Source organism: Oncorhynchus mykiss, chromosome 16 (assembly GCF_013265735.2).
Source record: "Oncorhynchus mykiss isolate Arlee chromosome 16, USDA_OmykA_1.1, whole genome shotgun sequence".
In the NCBI taxonomy this organism is placed as follows: Eukaryota; Metazoa; Chordata; class Actinopteri; order Salmoniformes; family Salmonidae; genus Oncorhynchus; species Oncorhynchus mykiss.
The window spans coordinates 38,824,594-38,842,699 of record NC_048580.1 but is presented as its reverse complement, the minus strand read 5'-3'; the positions used below and the strand labels follow the sequence as shown (position 1 = coordinate 38,842,699).

General features: G+C 44.3%; 1 protein-coding gene across 4 annotated transcripts in view; it reads right to left on the bottom strand.

Annotated features, from left to right (window-relative positions):
• The window catches only part of LOC110491053 (disco-interacting protein 2 homolog B-A), a 72,400-nt gene that overhangs the window by 26,860 nt on the left and 27,434 nt on the right, over nt 1–18,106 (bottom strand). For 3 of the 4 annotated variants that reach the window (XM_036946807.1, XM_036946809.1, XM_036946810.1), the window contains 8 exons: nt 14,609–14,680; nt 6,009–6,188; nt 5,484–5,609; nt 4,682–4,915; nt 4,277–4,423; nt 2,633–2,644; nt 2,171–2,290; nt 259–456 (listed from right to left, as the gene is read on the bottom strand). In XM_036946807.1, coding sequence (XP_036802702.1) covers nt 259–456; nt 2,171–2,290; nt 2,633–2,644; nt 4,277–4,423; nt 4,682–4,915; nt 5,484–5,609; nt 6,009–6,188; nt 14,609–14,680 — 1,089 coding nt within the window. The remainder of the gene's footprint in view (nt 1–258; nt 457–2,170; nt 2,291–2,632; nt 2,645–4,276; nt 4,424–4,681; nt 4,916–5,483; nt 5,610–6,008; nt 6,189–14,608; nt 14,681–18,106) is intronic. The other variant, XM_036946808.1, reaches the window with a different exon arrangement.

Sequence of the window (18,106 nt, the reverse complement as noted above, 5' to 3'; positions counted from 1 at the left end):
TCATCTTAGGTCTTTCTTTTTGTAGTGTGGTGGTGACTCTCTAGTTGTGATGTGATATATCTACATGTTTTATTTGAATCCACGCAGCAGGCCTTTTTCCTATTGGTAGGCCGTCAATGTAAATACGAATGTTTTCTTAACTGACTTGCCTAGTTAAATAAAAATGCGAAATAAAAAAATTAAGTGAGTTAGCTGGAAATTACTCCCTATATAGCAGGGAATAGGGAGTCGAGTGCCATTTAAGACGGTGAGACCAACCGTATGTCAGCGTGTAGAGGGGTTTCCCGGTAACGTCCAGGGCGGTGAGAGCGGGACTCTTGGCCTGTGTGGCTCCCCAGCGTGCCAGGGCTGCCTGAAGGGCCGGGGGCCAGTTACTGACCACCCCCAGGGGCTCCCCCTTCACTGGGATGATCTGACGGCCCTCTGGCCTGGGGGTGTTGGGGTCCGGCTGGGGCACTACGGACAGGGGAGGAGACAGGGATGAGGGTGAAGAGGAAGAGAAAAATAAAGTGGGGTATAGTGAGTTAAATGTCTACTGTTTCTTTCAAGGAAGGAAGAATGCATTGTATTCAATGGAATGTAAGTATTGGAATGTACAGTGCCTTCAGAATGTATTCACACCCCTTGACTTTTTGTTGTTGTTGTGTTACAGCCTGAATTCAAAATGGATTACATCAATATTTTTCCTCATCCATTTACACACAATAACACATAATGACAAAGTGAAAACATGTTTTGATAAATTGTTCCAAATGTATTTCAAATTAAATACAGAAACAGCTAATTTACATAAATATTCACACCAGGTCAATACTTGTTAGGAGCTTTCCGCACCTGGATTGTACAACCTTTTCCCATTATTCTTTTCAAAATTCTTCAAGCTCTGTAAAATTGGTTGTTGATCATTGCTAAACATACATTTTCAGGTCTTGCCATAGAATTTCAAGCAATTTAAGTCAAAACTAACTTGGCCACTCAGGAACATTCACGGTCTTCTTGTTAAGCAACTCTAGTGTAGATTTGAACTTAGGTTATTGTCCTGCTGAAAGGTCAAATAATCTCCCACTGTCTGGTGGAAAGCAGACTGGACCAGGTTTTCCTGTGCTCAGGATTTGGCCTGTGCTTAGCTCCATTCCATTTTATCTTGAAAAACTCCCCAGTCCTTAACAATTACAAGCATACCCATAACATGATGCAGCCACCACTTGCTTGAAAATATAGAGCGTGGTACTCTGTAATGTGTTGTATTTGCCCCAAACATAACACTTGTATTTAGGAAAAAAAGTCAATTGCTTTGACACTTTTTTTTGCTGTATTACCTTAGTGCCTTACTGCAAACAGGATGCATGTTTGGATATAAAAAAAATGTGTACAGGGTTCCTTCTTGTCAATTAAGATAGTATTGTGGAGTAACTACAATTTTGTTGATCCATCCCCAGTTTTCTCCTATCACAGCCATTAAACTCTGTAACTGTTTAAAAGTCACCATTGGCCTCATTGTGAAATCCCTGAGCGGTTTCCTTCCTCTCCGGCAACTGAGTTAGGAAGGACGCCTGTATCTTTGTAGTGACGGGGTGTCTTAATACACCCTCCAAAGGGTAATGAATTACTCCACCTTGCTCAAAGGGATATTTAATGTCTGCTTTAAAAAAAAAAAATACCAATAGGTGCCCTTCTTTGTGAGGCATTAGAAAACCTCCCTGGTCTTTGTGGTTGAATCTGTGTTCAAAATTCACTGCTGGACTGAGGGACCTTACAGATAATTGTATGTTTGGGATACAGAGATGAGGTAGTCATTCAAAGATCTTGTTAAACACTATTATTGCACATGAGTCCATGCAACTTAGTATGTGACTTGTTAAGCAACTCTACACCTGAACTTACTAAGGCTTGCCATAACAAAGGGGTTGAATACTTACCGACTCAAGACACTTCAGCTTTTAATTTTTTATTAATTTGTAAAACATAATTCCACTTTGACATTATGGGGTATTGTGTGTAGGACATTGACACAAAATCTCTTGATCCATTTTAAATTCAGGTTGTAACACAGCAAAATGTGGAAAAGTCAAGCGGTGTGAATACTTTCTGAAGGTGCTGTAAGTATCAGAATGGAAGTAGTGTATTTTATGGAGCCTAAGTCTTGGAGCAGGTCCTCTGTGCTTCTTACCCTCTACGATCTCCTCGGAGTCATCCAGGAAGAACTCACTGAGCGCTTGTCTCTTGGGCCGCTTCAGAGTGTTCAGCAGCTGCTGGATCTTAGTGGAAACACGGCTGTTCACTGGCACACCTGGAGAGCACAGAGGTAGAGGCAGACAATCACAGACATGACCATAGACACAAACACACACTCACTAATAGTCACAATCACGCACAAAAACACACACACACTCATACGCTCAGACATTAAATAGGCAAGCACGCACAAACGGACACAAATGCTCACAAACGGACACACACAACAGGTAGATGCAACTTTATTCTTGGTCAAAAACAGAAGGACATTTCTATCTGTGGAGAGTAGATGGAGAGACAGGGCAAACAGACGACAGAAGAGGTGAAAAAGCAAGCTGATTGGAATTGATCCCTCCATCGCCCCTCCCCGGCCCCGTCCCATTTCGATTCATATTACCTTTTCGCTTTCCTTTTTTTAATGAAAGACACGACGCGTACAGCCGAAAAAGGGATCACCCCAAAAAAGAACAAAATATAGTATGTTAGCAGCTTTCCCAACACAACGCCTAGAATGGGGATGAGAGTGAGTGAGATTCATTCAATGTTATTATGTCTTGTCAGTGTGTCATTATGTCTGAATAAAAATAGATTATTAAAAAAGAGTGAGGTTGACATGAGCATGAGCACCCAAATCATCCGAATGGATTCACATAGGTACTGTCCCAAATGGCACCCCATTCCCTATATACTGTCCCAAATGGCACTCCTTTCCATATATATATATATATATATATATATATATATATATATATATATGTAGTGCACTACTTTGACCAGGCGGCTCTGGTTAAAAGTAGTACACTATGTAGGAAATAGGGTATCATTTGGGATGCAGCCATAGCAATTTCAAACACGGTAGGGTAAACACACTGAATTGCCAGCCACATTCATGATTACTGCAAACGCAGTACAACAGTGCTTTGTCAGTTAGCCAAACCATCACCAGATTAAGGATGTTACAGACTAGAGATTATGGTTAAAACCGTGAGTGATCGCAGTGTGGTGGTTTTCTGCGGGGTGTTACCAGTCTGCTGCCGTGTGTGTGTGAGATCGTACATTCTGAAGTGTGTGGCTGTTGTTCTACAGTGTGTGGTTGTTGTTCTACAGTGCGTTCTATAGTGTGTGGCTGTTGTTTTACAATGTGTTATACAGTGTGTGGTTGTTGCTCTACAGTGCGTCCTATAGTGCGTGGCTGTTGTTTTACAGTGTGTTCTGCAGTGTGGTTGTTGCTCTACAATGTGTGGTTGTTGCTCTACAGTGTGTTCTGCAGTGTGTGGTTGTTGCTCTACAGTGTGTTCTGCAGTGCGTGGTTGTTGCTCTACAGTGTGTTCTGCAGTGTGTGGTCGTTGCTCTACAGTGTGTTCTGCAGTGTGTGGTTGTTACTCTACAGTGTGTTCTGCAGTGTGTGGTCGTTGCTCTACAGTGTGTTCTGCAGTGTGTGGTTGTTGCTCTACAGTGTGTTCTGCAGTGTGTGGTCGTTGCTCTACAGTGTGTTCTGCAGTGTGTGGTTGTTACTCTACAGTGTGTTCTGCAGTGTGTGGTCGTTGCTCTACAGTGTGTTCTGCAGTGTGTGGTTGTTGCTCTACAGTGTGTTCTGCAGTGTGTGGTCGTTGCTCTACAGTGTGTTCTGCATGGTGTGGTCGTTGCTCTACAGTGTGTTCTGCAGTGTGTGGTTGTTGCTCTACAGTGTGTTCTGCAGTGTGTGGTCGTTGCTCTACAGTGTGTTCTGCAGTGTGTGGTCGTTGCTCTACAGTGTGTTCTGCAGTGTGTGGTTGTTACTCTACAGTGTGTGGTCGTTGCTCTACAGTGTGTTCTGCAGTGTGTGGTTGTTGCTCTACAGTGTGTTCTGCAGTGTGTGGTCATTGCTCTACAGTGTGTGGTCGTGGCTCTACAGTGTGTGGTTGTTGCTCTACAGTATGTTCTGCAGTGTGTGGTTGTTGCGCTACAGTGTGTGGTTGTTGCTCTACAGTGTGCTCTACAGTGTGTTCTTCAGTGTGTGGTTGTTGCTCTACAGTGTGTTCTGCAGTGTGTGTGTGCATACCGTCAGCGGTGGTATCCAGCATGCTGGTGCGGCTCTGTCCTCGGGGCATCCCCCTGGTCATAGCATTGGGGGGCAGGTCCACCCTGGAGTCCACCCTTGAACCCCTCTCAGGGGTGTAGGACGTCACATCTGGGGGGACACTGTTCTCTGGAGGAGAAGGGACAAGGTTTAATACTCTGAGGTAAACTTACCTAAAGCTGTGGAGCTACAGACAATACATGTTCATTAAGAAAGTGTCTCTGAGGGTACGAAGAAGGGCTGTTATGTGTGTGCGCGCGCACCCTAGTGCGTGTGCGAGTCAGTTCTCCCAATGCATGTGCGTTGGATTAAATGTGTGCAGGGTGTGTTTGCCTTACCTATGTGTGGGGTGTGTGTGTTTACAGAGTGTGTGTGTGTGTGTGTTACCTATGCGTGTGCTTGCCAGTATGTCGGCCAGTGCTGAGGTGGGCTGGGGCTGCGGTTGCGTCTGAGTCTTATTTTCCCCGTGGGACAGGGTGGAGGAGGCGGAGGAGGAGGTGGAGGAACTCTGCACTGAGCGGTTGATCCAGTAGTCTGGGCTCTGGAGACTCTGGGCTAGCGCTGCACTCAGAGTCGCCTGGCGACGCAGAGAGCCTTCGTCCTCAGACGCTGACGATGTGTCTGACAGGGTGACAGAACGAGATGTATTTAGTAGATGACGCGTGGTGAGCTTTGTAGCACAAAATGGCTGCCTTGGCAGCACCTCAGGTGGGTTATATACAGTGTTTGTGGCCTTCTCTTATTGGGGCAGAAGCAGTGATAACCTAACCAACCATCCCTGGTCCTGATGATGAGCTACAGGGTATGCAGGATTTTGTCCCAACCCACACCTGAATCGACTCAACAAAGGTTGTCCAGTAACTGAGCATCTAGACTTTGAATATGCTAAATCAGGTGTGTTAGTGCTAGGCTTGGAACTAAAAGCCTGCACAGCGCGCACCCTGTATTTTAGCTCTCCGGGACCAGGGTTAGTTATTGAACACTACAGTGTACTACTCAAACATGGCAGGGTTGGGGTCAATTTCATTTCAATTCATAAAGTAAACCAAATTCCAATTCTAAAATCTCCTCATTGAAAAGCATTGAAGGGAATTGGAATTTCAGTGTACTTCCTGAATTGTGTGGAATTGAAATGGAATTGACCCCAACCCTCAAACATAGAACATAGTTTGATCTCTATGGTAGTGACCTGGAGGGGTGCAGTTGTCTACGGGTGACTGGACGAAGGCTGAGCGGCGCTTGGTGGGCATGGGCAGTGCCATCTTCTCCTCCTTGTGTTTGGCCAACGCTGCCTGTACCGCCTCCGTGTGGATATCTGACAGAGACGGTGAGAAAGAATGAGAACAAGATCAGGACAGACCAAAAAACAGGGATGAGGAATGGAAAAAGTAGGTCAGTCACTGCATCAACTGTGTTCCACTAGACTCCTCTGTCACAATCAGAACCAACCACTATCCCTAAGCAAGGCAGCAGCTCCCACACATCCCACTCCTACTATGGTGCCATGCATGTTAGAGGTCTGTGTCATTTTTATGAAATTGCACTTAAGTCTACTTCCCATGTAAATATCCTTTGCTATGTTGTTGCTTTTAAATCTGTAATTTCCTCTGAATGCACTGTGCTTTCTGCTAAATGAATGGCCTCATTGAGGACATTAACGTTTTCGGAATCTGAATCTGTGACATATGAATGTACAGTATGTGTCTGTCTGTACCTGATCTGTAGCGGTCATCCCTTGCCCCCCCGCTGCGGTTTCTGCGGCCCCCAGAGGAAGAAGAGGGGCCAGAGGCCTCAGGACTGGCAGGGCTACGGTCAGAGCTGGCAGGGCTGGGCTCACCACTGGTAGGGCCGGAGGACGACTGCTGCTGGACGTCTGGGAGAGGCAGATCCACACCTGGACAGAGAGGAACGAGGAGATACTCAGCACCTAGCTCTAACACACACACACACACACTAGGGCTGGTCGATATGGCCAAAAATCATTTACTTTTTTTTTCAAACTTACGGGCGATTCACAAAATACACTATATATACAAAAAAGTATCTGGACACTGCTTCAAATTAGTGGATTCGCCTATTTCAGCCACACACGTTGCTGACAGGTGTATAAAATCAAGCTCACAGCCATACAATCTCCATAGACAAACATTGGCAGTAGAATGGCCTTACTGAAGAGATCAGTGACTTTCAACGTGGCACTGTCATAGGATGCCACCTTTCCAACAAGTCCAGTTTGTCAAATTTCTGCTCTGCTAGAGCTGTCCCGGTCAACTGTAAGTTCTGTTATTGTGAAGTGGAAAAGTCTACGAGCAACAACGGCTCAGCCACAAAGTGGTAGGCAACACAAGTTCACAGAACAGGACCGCCAAGTTCTGAAGTGTGTAGTGCGTGAAAATGGTCTGTCCTCGGTTGCAGCACTCACTGCCGAGTTCCAAACTGCCGAGTTCCAAACTGCCTCTGGAAGCAACGTCAGAACAAGAACTGATCATCGGGAGCTTCATGAAATGGGTTTCCATGGCCGAGCAGTGGCACACAAGCTTAAGATCACCATGCCCAATATCAAGCGTTGTCTGGAGTGGTGTAAAACTCGCCACCATTGGACTCAGGAGCAATGGAAATGGGTTCTCTGAAGTGATGAATCACGCTTCACCATCTGGCAGTCCGACGGACTAATCTGGGTTTGGCAGATGCCAGGAGAATGCTATTTTCCCCAATGCATAGTGCCAACTGTAAAGTTTGGTGGGGGAAGAATAATGGTCTAGGGCTGTTTTTCATGGTTCGGGTTAGGCCCCTTAGTTCAAGTGAAGAGAAATCTTAACACGACAGCATACAATGACATTATAGATGATTCTGTGCTTCCAACTATGTGGCAACAGTTTGGGTAAGGACACTTCCTGTTTCAGCATGACAATGGCCCCGTGCACAAAGCGAGGTTCATAAAGAAATAGTTTGTCGAGATCAGTGTGGAAGAACTTGACTGGCTTGCACAGAGCCCTGACCTTTAATCCATCAAACACCTTTGGGATGAATTGGAACGCCGACTGTGAGCCAGGCCTAATCACCCAACATCAGTGCCCAACCCTCACTAATGCTCTTGTGGCTGAATGGAAGCAAGTCCCTGCAGTAATGTTCCATCAGTAATGGAAAGCATTCCCAGAAGAGTGGAGGCTGTTATAGCTTTTATCAAGATTTATTTATACAGCACATTTCAGACATGGAATGGAACTCAATGTGCTTTACAAGAAAATAAAAGCTGAAACATTTACTATACAACAAACATAAGATTAAAAAAAACGAAAGAATGACAAACTGAACTACTAAAAAGCACCCTAAAGAAACGTTTTAAGATCTCCTTTTAAAAATGTCCAGTTTCAGTCTCCTCAGGCTCTCTGGCAGGCTATTCCAGAGGCTGTGGGCACAATAATTAAAGGCTGCCTCTCCATGCCTCTTGGTCCTAGGCTTTGGGATAGTTAAAAGGCTAGTGCCAGAGGACCTGAGGGACCAACTGGGTGCTTAACTTAAAAGCACGTCTGACATGCATTGAGGTGCACAGTCGTGGATTGATTTACAAAAAAACAATATAAGAATCTTAAAATGAACTTACATTTTTTTTTAAACTCACATGCAGCCAGTACAGAGACCTTAAAACTGGTGTAATGTGTGCTCTCCATGTGGTCTTGGTCAGTACCCACGCTGCAGCATTCTGTATGCTTTACAGTTGAACAATGGCTTTCTTGGGTAGACCAGACAGGAGAGCATTACAGTATTCAAGCCTGCTTGTAATAAAAGCATGGATTAGTCTATCTGTATCAGCCGGAGACAGAAACAGCCACAGCTTGGCAATGTTCCTCAGGTGTTTAAAAAAAAACATTTTTGGTTACATTCCTAATGTGCGATTCAAAATTTTGTTCAGAATCTAAAATAACACCTAGCTTTTTTTATCTGGTGTTTTATCTCTATTGCCCGTGAATTAAAATGTGCGGCTAGATTCTCTCTCTGTGCTTTGACTCCAACAATAAGTACGTCGGCATTGTCTTGATTTAGCTGGAGGAAGCTGTGAGCCAGCAGTCTTATGAATATTAAAATCGCCCAACACATTGATTTTTTTCATAGTTCTGAAGGAGTATAGGAGTATAGACAATAGCTCAGATAAATCAGTGAAGAAAGTGGGGCAGTGCTTTGGTGGCCTATACAGGGTTACGACCAGCACTGGTGGCCGACATTTAAACAGTATATTATGATGCTCAAAAGACCCAAAGTTGCCAAATGAAATTTACTAATGAAAGCATTTGTAAAAATAGAGGCTGTCGCCCCACCCCTTTTCTCTTTTCTGATAGAGTATGGGGCGGCAGGTAGCCTAGTGGTTAGAGCATTGGACCAGTAACCGAAAGGTTACCCCGAGCTGACAAGGTAAAAATATGTCATTCTGCCCTTGAACAAGGCAGTTAACCCACTGTTCCTAGGCCTTCATTGTAAATAAGAATTTGTTCTTAACTGACTTGCCTAGTTAAATAAAGGTTAAACAAATAAAAAATAAATGAAAAGCTGTAGTCCGGGGGGCAGCCATGTTTCCGTGAGAAACATGCAATCAACTTTGCGCTCAGTAAGGAGGTCATTCACGAGAAAGATTTTACTCCAGGCTGTATCACAACTGGCAGTGATTGGGAGTCCCATAGGGCGGAGCACAATTGGCCCTGCGTCGTCCGGGTTTGGCCTATGTAGGCCATCATTGTAAATAAGAATTTGTTCTTAACTGACTCGCCTAGTCAAATAAAGGTTCAATAAAAAATATTTAAAAGAAAAATTGTGATTGCTCTAACATTTAAAAGAGCCATGTCCAATTGGTGTGGGCCACTGCCCCCGGGCATCTGCCTCGAGGTAAGCAATGGAATAACAACCACGTTTTCTGACAGAATGGTAGGAGATAACAGTTTGTAGAAACTCGTTAGAAGGCCCGAGTTAAAGGAAAATAAGTTAAGTTACTCATAGCGCCATTTCTACAGGAGTTTACATGCTTTCCAAGACCTGCCTTGCTTATTTTGAAAGGGAGAACTAGATCACTAACAGACCAGGTACGTCCCATCCCTAAAACAGTTAGCGATGTTGCGAGAAATAATACTGGAAGCCCTGCGGTTAGGGTGAATCCAGTCTCTTTTTTTTTAAAGTGCTGGTTGCTCCCACAGCAAATCAAAGTTTGTCACAAAAAGAGACATTCCTGTCGTTAAGTTTCTTCAAATACTCATCCAGGCCAATGAATCGGTTGAAATGTTCCGAACCCTTTCGGTAGCACGGGAGTAGGCCAGAGGTAACTATTCTCTTCCCTGTGCTAGTGACAGTGCTTAAAACGAAAGTCGTTCAAACCTACGTGAGTGACAATATTGTAGTAGTTGGCCAGAACCGTGGGCACTAGGGAGTTGATGTCATGGGCACGGACTCCTGAGTGACAGTGGACCTTGGTCAGTCCAAAATCTCTCACCATCGATCTTCCCACAATGATGGTGGATGTGATGGAATCCGATGGGGAAGCAACCTGCTGAACTGTGGTAGCCGTGGGGGAGGGGGGTGCCACTGGGCTTCGGAGTTGAGCTTAACATTTGTCCGTTGGATTGGGACAGATCAACGCCACCCGACTCATTGACAGCTTTACTACAGGAGGCATTTAAAACTGAGATTTGGTTTGCCTGGGTTACAGCTACAGTGCCGTGCGAAAGTATTCGGCCCCCTTGAACTTTGCGACCTTTTGCCACATTTCAGGCCTCAAACATAAAGATATAAAACTGTATTTTTTGTGAAGAATCAACAACAAGTGGGACACAATCATGAAGTGGAACGACATTTATTGGATATTTCAAACTTTTTTAACAAATCAAAAACTGAAAAATTGGGCGTGCAAAATTATTCAGTTTTATATCTTTATGTTTGAAGCCTGAAATGTGGCAAAAGGTCGCAAAGTTCAAGGGGGCCGAATACTTTCGCAAGGCACTGTAATATACCGCCCAGCACTAACACACCCACACAAACATTCGCTGACACGCACGTTGCACACGCAGACACACAATTTTGCATTGGTCAGGTAACTCTTACTACTAACTAACAGACCACTTACAGTTGAAGTCGGAAGTTTACATAAAGTAGTTTTAATGACTCCAACCTAAGTGTTTCAACCACTCCACAAATGTATTGTTAACAAACTATAGGTTTGGCAAGTCGGTTAGGACATCTACTTTGTGCATGACACAAGTCATTTTTACAGACAGATTATTTCACTTATAATTCACTGTACCACAATTCCAGTGGGTCAGAAGTTTACATACACTAAATTGACTGTGTCTTTAAACAGCTTGGAAAATTCCAGAAAATTATGTCGTGGCTTTAGACGCTTCTGATAGGTTAATTGACATCATTTGAGTCAATTGGAGGTGTACCTTTGGATGTATTTCAGGGTCTACCTTCAAACTCAGTGCCTCTTTGCTTGACATCATGGGAAAATCAAAAGAAATCAGCCAAAACCTCAGGAGGTTCAGGCCTTTATGGCAAGACAGAAGCAACTCATTAAAATTAACATGACAGCCTGCTTGGAATGTGCCAAAAGGTACCTAAAGACTCTCAGACCATGAGAAACAAGATTCTCTGGTCTGATGAAACTAAGATTGAACCTGAATTGGCCTGAACGCCAAGCATAACATCTGGAGGAAAACAGGCACCGCTCATCACCTGGCCAATACCATCCCTAATGGTAAGGCGTGGTGACAGCATCGTGCAGTGGTGATGTTCTTGGGGACCTTCAATGCTGCAGAAATGTTTTGGTACTCTTCCCCAGATCTGTGCTTCAACACCTTCCTGTCACAGAGCTCTACGGACAATTCCTTCGACCTCATGGCTTGGTTTTTCCTCAGACGTTCACTGTCAACTGTTGGACCTTTATATAGACAGGTGTGTGCCTTTCCAAATCATCTCCAACTATTTGAATTTACCACAGGTGGACTCTAATTAAGGATGATCAGTGGAAACAGGGTGTACCTGAGCTCAATTTCTAGTGTCATAGCATAGGGTCTGAATACCTATGTAAATAAGGTATTTCTGTTTCTCATTTTTATTAATGAACATGCATATCTAAAAAGCTGTTTTCGCTTTGTCATTATGGGGTATTGTGTGTAGATTGATGAGGATTTTTTATTTATTTAATCCATTTTAGAATAACGTAACAAAATGTGGAAAAGGGGAAGGGGTCTGAATAATGTAGATACTGTAGAATTAATTCATCTAGCTCTAAACTCACAATGGCAGGTAGTCAGTTAGTCAGCCAACAGAGTACCACTGAATGATGTCCATGTCAAGTTTGTGGTGTGACCATCCCTGTACTGCTCAGAAAAAAAGCAGAAGAAAGCAGATATGGCCTAACAGGCTTTGAGGGAAGTAGCTCACAGTTTTTAGTTTGTTTGTCATCTCGAACCAGTGGCCCAGAGGGACCTCTTGGGTCTTTAGTTGTTTCTACTCCCCAGTTGACCACAGCTCTCTGTTCAATTGGTTAGTTGTTCTCCCCAGTTTACCTCAGCTATGTCACATTGTGGTTCTGTGTTTTCTGTGGACACAGTTGAATGGGGGGAACGTAAATAAATTTGAAGTCGGAAGTTTACATACACCATAGTCAAATAGATTTAAACTCACAATTCCTGACATTTGATCCGAGTAAAAAATTCCCTGTATTAGGTCAGTTAGGATCACCAATTTATTTTAAGAATGTGAAATGTCAGAATAATAGTGGAGAGAATTATTTATTTCAGCTTTTATTTCTTTCATCGCATTCCCAGTGGGTCAGAAGTTTACATACTGTACACTCAATTAGTATTTGGTAGCATTGCCTTTAAATTGTTTAACTTGGGTCAAATGTTTCGAGTAGCCTTCCACAAGCTTCCCACAATAAGTTGGCTGAATTTTGGCCCATTCCTCCTGACAGAGCTGGCGTAACTGAGTCAGGTTTGTAGGCCTCCTTGCTCACACACGCCTTTTCAGTTCTGCCCACAAATCTTCTATAGGATTGAGGTCAGGGCTTTGTGATGGCCACTCCAATACCTTGTCTGTGTTGTCCTTAAGCCATTTTGCCACAACTTTGGAAGTATGCTTGGGGTCATTGTCCATTTGGAAGACCCATTTGCGACCAAACTTGAACTTACTGACTGATGTCTTGAGATGTTGCTTAAATATAGCCACATAATTTTCCTGTCTCATGATGCCATCTATTTTGTGAAGTGCACCAGTCCCTCCTGCAGCAAAGCACCCCCACAACATGATGCTGCCACCCCGTGCTTCACGGTTGGGATGGTGTTCTTCGGCTTGCAAGCCTCCTTCCTTGCTGATCATTATGGCCAAACAGTTCTATTTTTGTATCATCCAACCAGAGGACATTTCTCCAAAAAGTACGATCTTTGTCCCCATGTGCAGTTGCAAACCGTAGTCTGGATTTTTTTATGGCGGTTTTGGAGCAGTTGCTTCTTCCTTGCTGAGCGGCCTTTCAGGTTATGTCGATATAGGACTCGTTTTACTGTGGATATAGTACTTTTGTACCTCTTTCCTCCAGCATCTTCACAAGGTCCTTTGTTGTTGTTCTGGGATTGATTTGCACTTTTCGTACCAAAGTACGTTCATCTCTAGGAGACAGAATGCGTCTTCTTCCTGAGTGGTATGACGGCTGTGTGGTCCCATGGTGTTTATACTTGCGTACTATTGTTTGTACAGATAAACGTGGTACCTTCAAGCGTTTGGAAATTTGTTGGAAAAATGACTTGTCATGCACAAACTAGATGTCCTAACCGACTTGCCAAAACTATAGTTTGTTAACAAGAAATCTGTGGAGTGGTTGAAAAACGAGATTTAATGACTCTAACCTAAGTGTATGTAAACTTCCGACTTCAACTGCACATATGGTCACTGTGGGGACGTTGTTGTCGATGCACTTATTAATGAAGCCGGTGACTGACGTGGTAAACTCCTCAATGCCATTGAATGAATCCCGGAACATATTCCAGTCTGTGTTAGCAAAACAGTCCTGTAGCTTAGCATCTGCTTCATCGGACCACTTCCGAATTGAGTGTCACTGGTACTTCCGGTTTGAGTTTTTGCTTGTAAGCAGGAATCAGGAGGATAGAGTTAATCTCAGATTTGCGAAATGGAGGGCGAAGGAGAGCTTTGTATGCATCTCTGTGTGTCCAGTAAAGGTTATCGTTTTTTCCCTTGTAGTTGCACAGGTGACATGGTGGTAGAAATTAGGTAAGATGGATTTCATTTTTTCTGCATTAAATCACTGGCCACTAGGAGCTTCGCTTCTGGGTGAGCATTTTCTTGTTTACCTATGGCCCTACACAGCTTGTTGAGTGCGGTCTTAGTGCCAGCATCAGTTTGTGGTGGTAAGCAGACAGGTATGAAAAATATAGATCTCTTGTAAATAGTATGGTCTACAGCTTATCATGAGGCATTCTAACTCAGGCGAGCAGAACCTCGAGACTTACTTAATATTAGAGATTGCCCACGAGCTGTTAACAAAGAGACACATACCCAGCCCTTGGGTTTATGAGACACTGCCGTTCTGTCCTGCCAATGTATAGAAAAAACAGCTAGATTTATATTAACCATGTCCTCGTTTGAAATTTAAAACGGTAAAGGTTAGGTACCGTCTTATGTTTAGAGTAAGGGTTTAGGGTAGGGTCGTCTGAAGGATTTCACTAAGCATCCACCATTGTACTTCGTTTGAGCAGCAATGCAGCTGTTCCGTCATCCACCACTAGAGTGCAGCAGAGAGCCATAAACTCTCCCATCGCCATAGGAACAAACAGAGGGAGGTCAAAAACAGATATAGTGGAAAAACAATCATAGAGAAGTCCGTTCAGTAACCCACTATTTATGGAACAGTTTTGGTCTATCTGTGCATTCTTTCCCCATAAAAATAACTTGTTGGTACAAAACTGACTTAGTTGATGAGTTTGGTCATTGCTGTCAGTTGGATTGAAAAGGCATTTGTTTGAGTCTGGGGTTAGGCTGAAAACAGATAGTCATGTCTTGTTCTCTCTGCTACTATATCATCTGTGCGTGGATGACAAATATCAAGGGAGGTCAGAAGAAGAGAGCAATGAGGATGAAGACAATAGTGGAGGAGGAGGGACTGAAAAGACGAGAGAGGAGATGTCGTATGAAGAATTTATAAAAGGACAACGACTAAAGGGACAGAAAGAAAAAGATAAGAGGGGGAGATGCGTCTTACTGAGGAAGGTGAAAAGAGAAGGAGGAGGAGAAGGAGAGAAGAGAAAGGCCTGTACTTACTGGTGATCTGAGGGAGGAAAGGGGCCAGCAGCCTGGCTCGTTTCTTCTCATAGCCCTTCTGTGTGATGTCACCTAGCAGAGAAGAGAACAGGATAAAAGATAAGAGGGGGAGATGCATTAGTCACCAGTCAGTCAACACACACTACCATCAATCAATCAATCAACAAATCAATACACACACACACACACACACTGACTGTCTGGGGTTTGAGTATTAGGCCTTGATTGATTGATAAACACTATTACAATCAATTAAGATATAGGGCATCAAGATTGAGGGAACACTAACTCTAAAGTCTCTGATTATAGACATGCACACGCCGCTGGTCATCACCCCCCCCCCCCCCCTGTATTTTTCCAGTTTTATTAACAGGGAGAAACATGAAATAAGGAGGGAGACCGATAGAGGACAGAGAAGTGTGTTGGGACTGGGTTTCGATCCCATGCGGTCAGGGGATTGCCTAGGTGCCGAGGGCGGCAACCTTAACCGCTCAACCACTCTCAGGCATCCTAACACACGTCAAAAAACCTTCCAGGGGAGATTCCGTCAGCTTCGGGTACAGCTTCACATGTCCTGTGGCTCACTGCAAACAGAAACTAATGTTCATTTGTCACGTGCGTCGTAAAACAACAGGTGTAGGCTAACAGTGAAATGCTTACTTCAGGGTCCTTATCCAACAATGCACAGTAGAAAAAAAGAACAAATATTGAAATAGTGACACGAGGAATAAACACACAGTGAATAATGAATAATAATAATGAGTAAAAAAGGATCAGGTAAGATTATCGTTTCCCCTCCTCAGTGGACAAATATGACAAGAGCACACAAACCCCATGGCAGGACAAGCAACTAACAAAAGTTATTACAGCTACGGTTATAGTCTCCCACCAGAGAACAATACCAAAGTAGCTAATCGAGCCACAGAATAGTAAACATGGACATGGCTTGCATCTCAAATGGCACCCTATTCCCTACTATATATAGGACACTACTTCTGGCCCCTCGGGTACCATTTGGGATTGTAGCCATGGCAAAAAAAAAAAGCAAAGCGGAAGCAATGGGAGGTAGTTTCACATGGAACCCAACTCTCCTCTTTTCCCCTATTCTTCATTCTCTAGGGGGGGGGGGGGGGGGGGGGGGGGGTAGAGGGGAAGGGGGAGAGCCAAACGCCCAGCCCTCCCACAACCGCAAAGAGCAAAGTCCAAACACTCCCTAGGCTCCCCCAAAACACACACACGCACGGGCACGCAGGCAGGCACGGGCGCGTACACACTCACACACATCCCCTTATCTGTGACCAGCGATAGCGTCACAGGGAGAGATAAGAGTCAGTCTAAGTGGAGTAGAGAGGAGGCCTGGGGGTCTGTATCTCCGCATCCCATTCCTCCTAAACCTCCCTTAAAACTGTGATGATTTGAAAAACTTTTTTTTTATAGAAACTCAGATGTTTTAGGCTTAGTTATAGTGAAACATGTCAATTCTGGTCTTCATTTTGACAGTTTGTTGCAAAAGTGATGTATTTTGATATTTTAGTAGGACATCTAACTCTTTTTGCCCCTAATGGTTCAACTCTACCATTGAAATCATGACGTAGAGCCTCTCAGTCATCTCAAGAGGGGGGGGGGGGGTTCGGCATGAAATACACTCGCTTCTAGATGTGCTGGGTGGTACCACCTCAAAGCTAACTATAAAAGCAAGTGACGGCGCCGCGCCTTATTTGGCAATGGTCGTGATAAGTGGGGTGTGCCAAAATATTTTGCATATGTGACGCTTCCTTGACTAGACGACTGACGTACCACAACATTTGTTTTTAAAAGCAGTAAGGCACATTTCCGCATATGACCAAATTCAAAGTTTCTGCTTAGCGTGCTTTTACCAAGAAAGAAAACGTATAGGCTATGAGGATTACACGCTTCTACTCATAGCTACATCCATCGTAATAATGGGCAAAGGCTGAAATTGGGGTTGAGAGTTACCCTTTAAGGCATTCGCATGCTTCCATCCGAAACAGTGCGACACAGCTTGTGCATGAATTATGTACGGTTTTGGTCTTCGGGCAAGGTTTTTTTTTTTCTGTCTGTTCGTGCACACGTCATTTATTCTTGAGCAAAGTCGAACTTCGGGAGCCGAAGTCTTACGCCCCTTCGTTAGTGATTCGTCAAATGTAAGGGTAAATCGAGGCTCTTCTTCTTCTCGATTCAGCCTGAAACTCAGTGTGGATTCAAAATGGTGAACGACAACAACTTGCAGCGTCGCTTGGTCGAGGAGGTACAGAAGTACTTGCACCTCTACGATTCCAGCCCTTGCATCATATAAAGACTAGCATGTAAAGGCCAATTCATCCTGAAGTACACAAAATGTTGCTCCTCATCAATTGGGCGCATTTGTTGAACCAGCATTGCATACACACACCCCCCCCCCCTCCGTTGTTCCTTCTCTGTTGAGTGGTCACACTGACTATCTTCTCCCTTCACTCTCCTTTTATATGTGTTGCTAGGTAAAGTAAATTTAGTAGATACCTGGCCATTTTCCATTTTCTCGCCAGTCAAGTGTCTCTCTGAACACCATATTATTTCTACAGCGCGCGCCTCTTCCTTGCTTGGGTGTCGTCGTCACTTCCTTGTTTGGCCGTAGTTGAGTATTACCAGCACTATTTCCGCTCTTCCCCTTTTCAAGCAAACGTCTTTAAAGGGAGTATGCGAGCGAGCACGCTCGTTCAGTTTGCTTAGCCAGGTTCTACTAGGCGCCAGCCGAACCTGTCTGGGACGGCTTTATACCCCTACACCACCTCCTACCTCCTCCTAACTCCCACTGACTTGTGGAGGGACAGGGTTGGTGTGTGCTGCAGCCCAGACTAGAGGAAGATAAACGTACAATGAGAGAAACTGGTTGGGGAAGTGAGAAGGAACAAATAACGCGAGGGAGCGAGAGAGAGAGACCGATGGAGGCGTTTGATAAGCTGCTGGGCCTGGGGTGGTGTGTGTTTTATCTTGAAGGCACCGGCATCTCGCTCTCTCTCTCTCTCTGCGCTTGATATTACTGAGTAGAACAACAACTATTGAACATGAGAACTACTGCTGTGGGTTGTTTTTGGGGACAGTATTATTTGCAACGTCAAATCAGAGAAATGGGGCAGGGGCCACAAGAGCGAGAGAGAGAGAAAGTAAGAGTGACTGCAGGGGTGAGAAAGAGTAACAAAAAGAGAGACCTAGTGGGAAAAATAGAAAGAGTGACAGAGAGAAGGAGAGTAACAGAGTGATAGGTAGAGAAACCAACAAAGTGAGAGGAGAGAGAGAGTTCTGAGTGCTTTTTCATTCTGTGTCAGAGTGCTGTAGGGGCTCCCAGTATTCAGCAATGTGTTCATGCCTGGATACACACATTGTTACCGCTGCCTGAAAATCTGGCACGGAAACAGCAACTACAAGACACACACAAACAGGGACACACACACACACCCACACACAAACGTACGCAAAGGCCTACATTACAGACAAACA